This window comes from Sycon ciliatum, chromosome 13, assembly GCF_964019385.1.
Source record: "Sycon ciliatum chromosome 13, ocSycCili1.1, whole genome shotgun sequence".
Lineage (NCBI taxonomy): Eukaryota > Metazoa > Porifera > Calcarea > Leucosolenida > Sycettidae > Sycon > Sycon ciliatum.
Genome location: NC_088655.1, coordinates 25,023,726 through 25,030,776, shown reverse-complemented (window position 1 = coordinate 25,030,776; position 7,051 = coordinate 25,023,726). Strand labels below are relative to the sequence as shown.

The following is a 7,051-nucleotide window of genomic DNA, read 5'->3' as shown; positions in this document are numbered from 1 at the left end:
ATCAAACACATGGTTCCACAGTGTGGCTGATTCCGCAAGAGCCAGGACTGAAACATGAGTTTACCCGTTCTGTAAACAATGCTATCGCAGTCCTCGCTAGATCTAGAGTTTCCAAAGAGAACAGCCTCAGACATAGCTTGTCGAATGGGTCCCTGAAGGAGAAGGAATGGTGGACGAAGCTAAAGTGTGCTTGTGGTGAGGGTCGGAACACTGACATTCCCTGCTCGCTGATAGTGAAGGTTGCGAGAGGGCCACAAGCTATGAGAAAGCGGAGGCTTTCGCACGTTTCTTTTCCCACAAGTGCAGTGTGCAAGGCCGCGACCTTACCACGATGGACTTACCGGACACGGCATTCGCTGACGCACCTGCACTAACGACAGTCCACTTTCGCCCGGATGCAGTCCACCGGCTTTTAGCTCGCCTGGATGCCTCAAAGGCGATTGGACCCGACGGTATTTCCGCTCGTGTCTTGAAGGAATGCGCCAGAGAACTTGCCAAGCCACTGTGTCAGCTCTTTGCTCTTTGCTTCCAGCACGGAGTCCAGCCACAAGTGTGGAAGACTGCCAGCGTGGTTCCAATCCACAAGCGATCTTCACGATCCGCCCTAAGGAATTATCGTCCAGTTTCACTGCTGAGCATAATCTCTAAGATCATGGAGAGCGTTATCAATCGTCAGCTCATGAATCACCTTGAGCGTTACAAACTCCTGACACCCCACCAGTTCGGGTTTCGTCGCCGCCTCGGGACCTCAGATGCGCTACAGGCTCTACACCACGCCTGGATCACAGCCGTCGGCCGAGGCGGTGCAGCACGTATTCTAGCCGTGGATATTGCCGGAGCATTCGACCGTGTGTCCCATGCTGGCCTCCTCCACAAAGTCCGCCATCTTGGCATTGGCGGCCCCCTGCATACCTGGCTCTCTTCCTACCTAGGTGGACGGTCCATTCAATGCTTGGTGGGCGGCCAAACCTCATCGCTGTATACCATATCAGCAGGAGTTCCCCAAGGGAGCATACTCGGCCCTACACTCTTCCTGATTTACGCCTGAACGACGCCTCAGAGACCCTGTCACCCGAAGCCGACCTGGAGGCGTACGCCGACGATACTACCTTGTACAGCCTGATATCCCTCGACACATCCCCAGCCGACGCAGCATTGAGCCTCCAGACTTCTGTTGATCGCTTGCATCAGTGGGGCCGCAGATGGCGCATCTCCTTCGAACCGTCGAAGTCCCAAGCCATGACCGCCACTCTCCGCAGAACCCCCATCAATTTGCCTCGCATTGTCTTCGGCGGCACTCCTGTCCTTGAGGAGAAGGCTCTCTCTTTACTTGGAGTGACCTTTGACTCGAAGCTGTCATTCAGCACTCATCTCCTGAAGGTTGCCACTCGAGCCAAACAACGCCTGGGCTTCCTGCGCCGTGCAGCGCACATTCTCTCTCCAGCCAGCCGCACCACAGTATACAAGGCATTTGTTCGACCAGTTATGGAGTATGCCCCCCTCATCTGGATAGGTGCTCCGCCCAGCTACCTGCAACGCCTGGATCATATCCAACGCTGTGCTCTGCGAATCATCGGTCCAGGTGCACTATTACCTAGCCTGGCCATCCGTCGTACTGTTGCCTCGCTTGCCTGCCTATACAAGCTGCATTACCTGCCTGGCCCTCCACAGCTGCTCTCTGTTTTGCCACCGGGCCATTTCCCCTCATCCAGCCCCAGAACTCGCAGCGAGCATGGTAGCGTCATTGGCCATGACCACCAGCTCCAACACCAGCTGCTTGCATCTGTCCCGCTGGCATTAAAGCGCTCGTTCCCACACTGCAGTATTAGTGACTGGAACTCCCTCCCCGCCGCTCTTCTGTCCCAGCCTCCCCACAGCAAGGGAATGCAAGCATTCAAAACTAATGTGAGCCAGAGCGCGCTAAAACATGACCACAGCTTTTTTTGAAAAAGTCGAGAAAATCGCGATTTGAATTCCGCGGCAAAAAAACCGAAGTGCAGTGCAACGCAAGTCGCTGTTGTTGTTCTCCTCGGTCGACTAGACTGTTCCGGATGCATTTCTTTGTTGCAAGTAAGTTTATTTGTTTGAGTTTGTATTCCATATTGCGCTGAGTCGCCTAAAACTGATCGTCATCGATGTATCGACGGAAGAGCCTAGTAGTAGTAATGTACTGTGGAGCGGAAGAAGACAACATCCTCGCACTCCATGCGCAGGATAAAATATTTGAGGATTCGGGTCGGAAACAGAAAGAAGACGATGGTGGCTACAGCGACGAGTCATTTGAGGGCGACACTTTCATCGAGCGTAAAAGAATTGATGGTGGTAGTCCCACGATCTGCAGTGACGAGGAATTCTACTCTGATGACAACCTGGCAAGCGATTGGCATCGACACTGACTTGGGAGCTGAGTCAGCCGATGATTTGGCCAGAATGGACATCGCTGCACATATCCGGGACAATGCCAGTGTTGGTTGCAAGTGGAAAAACAATCAATGCACTCTGCTGCTCCCTCAACTTGGTCAAGTCGATAATTTGAGCACCCTTATGCGGAACATCGCTAGCACGAGCAGTAGGCAGAGAAGGCAGTACTCTCTGGTGAGCGGAGAAAACCGTGTGCAGATGGGCTTTGGTATGGGGAATATGAGTGCGACGTCGAGTATGTTGAGGAAGACTGTGTGCAGCAGTGTATACTGTATAATCTGAAACTACAGGTGGAGTGTGATGGAGAGGACGTGGAGTGCCAACTTCTTCGGCCATCTACAGATGTTGACCGTGTTTTCGCTGGTGGTTCTCCAGTGGTGCTCCGAACAGGAGGTATTTCGGACACCCAGCTCAGCTGCCTATAGAAATTTTGGATGTGGCCGAGTACCTGTCAGCTCATGCTATAAGACCCTGGACAGAGGAACTGACGGCCAAAGGATGAACCAAGGGACATATCAACTGTGTGCAAAAATGATAATCCCATTGCTGTACGTAGAAATTCACCATTTCAACAGTGCTCTATATAATACCATTGTAGGAACACTTAGACATGTCCGATCAATCCAAAACTTTCAGACAGTGAACATTAGGTGTGTTTGATCATTTTAGAACAAAAAACTGAAAATCGAATTTTTGGTCTGTGGTCATATTTTAGCGTGCTCTGGCTCATGTTTATCGCCATCTGCGAAGCACAAACTGGCTCTGGGCAGTCGACTCGCTATGATGATGCTCTCGTCGTTCTCCTCTATCCCTATCTATGCACCACAACTGGCTCAGACAACCGACTCGCCATGATCAGCCATGATGATGCTCCTCTCAGTAACAGCCCTTGTAGTTTGTTAATAGTCTCACAGTTTCTCCCACACACTCGCTGATGTTAACCCTTCCTTTCTTTTCATTTTGCTGACTCGGACAGCTATATCTTTTGTTTTTGGTTGTTGTTGTTTGTTGTTTTCTTTATTTGAATTCGCTAAAACCAAACGGACAGAACTGTCCAGTGACAAGGGAGCGAATGATGAGCGTCATAATCACTATGCATCAAAACATCTCAGGACAAAATGAGACAGACTATATTAAGGGAGGGTCTGCACAACACTTGTACATAAAGGGGAGTACGAGAACAAAGGCGCGGCAGAAGTCGAAGCAAGAAAGCAATCAACGCCAGAGATATTTTTGTCCACCAAAAACAGAGAGAGAGAGAGAGAGAGAGAGAGAGAGAGATCCGAGAGCGAGAGAGAGACAGAGAGAGACACTAACAAATGAGGGCTGAGACCTCTACAGCAGGGCTTTACGTCTGAAAACAACCGCACGAATTAACAAGCAAGTTGTCAGAGAGCAGGGAGAGAGACGGGCAGGCAGGCCAACAGGCAGGCATATAATGAAAATATGGCGATAGTGATCCGTCTGACCTCAAGGGTTCATGCTGTGTGGAACAGCAGCAGTGCGAAATTGGGCCGGGTGCGGTATGGCCCGTACCTCGCTGGGCAACGCATTCCAGAGCCTAGCTCCTTGGAACGCGAGACAACCCTTACCCAGCTCAGTGCGGGTTGGCGGTGGTCTTAGACCCGTCGATGATTGCAACCGAGTAGGAGCGCCACTGGTTGGTAGCAACAGCACTTGCAGTGTGGGGCTAGCACGGGAGTAGCGACAGCGCCAAACCAGGAAGATGAGCTTCTGGATGAAGATCTCCCGGACACGGTAGGCGCCGAGTTGGACTAGCAGGTTTCTGGCAGAGGTGCGCGGCGAGCATCCGTACACAGCTCGAGCCGCACGATTCTGCAGAACTTGGAGACGGTCCAGGTGCTTACCCGCCAGCGATGCTGAGAAGGCATTGGAGCCATATGAGAAATCAGGCATGATCACCGACTTGAAGTACTGGATGCGGCTTTGCATGCTGAGGCAGCGGCGCATCCGCCACAGCACACCGACTTTCTTGGTGAGGCGGGCAACGCACCTATCCATCTGGGTGTTCCAAGACATGGCGCTGTCAATGTGAACTCCGAGGTAGCGAGCAGAAGAGACAGATGGCAGCTTAGTCGCATGACACCATACGTCCAGTTCAGGTTGCGCTTCTAGCTTCCCAGCCGGTACTACCAATGCCTGACTTTTTGATGCATTAAGGATCAAACCTCGCTGCTTCAGCCAGTCAGCAATGCATGTCACTGCTCTGGAGAGAGTGGCGGTCAGTTCCTGTTGTGTTGGGCGACTGCAGGTCAGTGCGATGTCATCTGCGAACTGGATGGACTCAGCTTGCTGGGCAACAGATGGTATGTCCCGGGTGTAAAGGCTGAACAGCAGTGGACCTAATACCGACCCCTGTGGTACTCCACAGGAGCAGGCTGCCACTGTGCTAAGCTGGGATCCCAGCTGGACAATCTGGCAGCGATCAGACAAGTATGACATGAGCCACTGGAGCGCTGTTCCAGTGACGCCCACACAGAAGAGATCTTCGACTAGTTGCTGGTGGCGAACCTTGTCGAACGCCTTCGACATATCCAGGAGGACCACACCTGTGAACATGCGGCGGTCTCTTGAGGCGAGGATCCTGTTTACCATCAGCACAAGGGCATCCTCCGTGGAATGTCCTGTCCGGAATGCAAACTGTGTGCTGGGCAGAGAACCAGCCATATCCAGAAAGGTGGCAAGTGCCTTCTGCACCACCTTCTCTAGAGCTTCGAGAGAATTGGGAGCAGGGACACAGGACGGAAATTGTTGGCGACAGATGGATCGCCAGCCTTGTGCAATGGGGTCACATACGCACGCTTAAAGCCAGCGGGTACAGTGCCGGAGGTCAGGGACGCATTGAAAAGTGCTGCAACTGATGGTGCTAGCAGGTCGGCATAGTACTTTAGAAGTAAGCCTGGGATGGCGTCGCTCCCAGTTGCTTTGCGCGGGTCGATGCGCTTCAAAAGCTGTTCAGCATCGCAGGCACGCACATGTTGGAATGAGGTCAGGGCAGACCGAGGCTGTGGTCCCTGAGGCATAGAGAGAACTGAAGGTCGAGCATCATCAGAGACTACCTTGCCAAACGTGGACGCAACATGTTCGATGTCGCATGTCGGCTGGATTGATTGTCTCTTGCGTCCAGTCACAGTATTTAGGACTGACCATAACTTGCGTGGGTTCTGGCAATTATCTTGGCACTGACTTTGGAAGTACTGGTTGCGTTTGCACCTGTTTGTATTCGCAGCAACCGAGCGGGCACGTCTATATGCTGCGTGAGCTTCAGAGTTGGCTTTGTCAGCAAGCCACTTTCGATGCAGGCGACGCTTCAGCTGGTTTCTCTTGTATAGCTCTCTGTCAGACCATGGAGGATGGAGCTTGCCTGTCTTAATCTTGCATTGCTGCAATGGCGCATGCCTGTCGAGGACAGAAAGGAATCGTTGATGCCAGTGGTCCCACATGGCTTGCACATCAGAGTCTGGTGGGTACACATGAAGTTCAGCAGCAGCTAGGTCAAGTCGGAAGGCAACCAAGTCAATGTTATGTAAACGGCGACGCACACGCTGCTTGGGGATGTCTGGCCGGGCATGTCTTGCATTGAAGGTTGCTTCAACTCCAAAGTGGTCACTGAGTGTAAGCGGCAGGACTCGGCAATCATGCAAATCCTTATCCTCTGTAGTCAGTATCAGGTCAATAGTAGTGCCAGCTGGACACCGAGGTGAGACTCGCGTAACGGAGTGGACGATATTAGTGAGGCCATATGCACCACAGAGATCCAGAAGGGGCTGGGCATGCTGTGGCAGGGAATGCGAGATATTGACATTGAAGTCACCCATCAATGTGACGGCTGAGGTAACCATAGCAGCTTGATGCAGCGATGCCTCAAGGGTGGACCAGTAGGAGACTGGCGCATCTGGTGGTCGGTATATGCAGCCAATTAAGTGATTGCCTGCCTTTCCATTTAGCTCAACCCACACTACCTCCGTGTCCCCTTGGTTGAGATCCGGCCGTGGTTTGATGGGCAAGTAGGACCGGTAAAAAATAAAGACGCCACCTCCTTTTCTCCCCTTTCGGTCATTTCTCACCAAACTGTATCCTTCAATGTTCACTTCTCCATCAGCTATAGACGCGTCCAGCCATGTCTCCGCAATCCCAACAACATCCCATGTCCTTTCCCTAATCAGAGCGGACAGCGTGTCTATCTTGTAGCGCAGGCTGCAGATGTTAAGGAATCCAATGGTGGTATGTGTTGAATGAGATTGTGGCAGTCTGTTAATAGATACGGTAGCAGCCTGAGGGTAGAACTCCCGCGCAACTGGATTTAGCTTACTCATTGAGAGCTAGATGAAGGTTGCATTTTGCATGGTATTCCCGACATGGATCCAGGGGAATCTTCTGCATGACGCTTTCCAGGGCGAGGTGGCGTGGCTTTGGCTGGAGCAGACGTAGTTGACGTATCTTGAAGCTTGGGCTGGTGCTGGCCACTGTCCTGGTGGACATCACTAGATGCAGGGCTTTGGCTGTCATTAGACGCAGGGTGCGTGTTTTTGGCCGTGATGCCGAGACCTAAGGTCGGCAGAGCCATCAATGCCCCACCATCACTGCTGCGTCTCGGTGCAGCCCCTGC

At 52.4% G+C, this 7,051-nt stretch overlaps 1 protein-coding gene across 1 annotated transcript; it reads right to left on the bottom strand.

The window, feature by feature from the left end:
• Window positions 1-5,147: 5,147 nt before the first annotated feature.
• Window positions 5,148-6,758, bottom strand: LOC135829316 (uncharacterized). Its single transcript, XM_065341721.1, has one exon. The coding sequence runs from the start codon at window positions 6,756-6,758 to the stop codon at window positions 5,148-5,150; it is 1,611 nt and encodes a 536-aa protein (XP_065197793.1).
• Between the last annotated feature and the right edge of the window lie 293 nt (window positions 6,759-7,051).

What these genes read in the sequence shown, in the direction of transcription:
- LOC135829316 (XM_065341721.1), bottom strand. Translation starts at nt 6,758, where the DNA reads ATGAGTAAGCTAAATCCAGTTGCGCGGGAGTTCTACCCTCAGGCTGCT.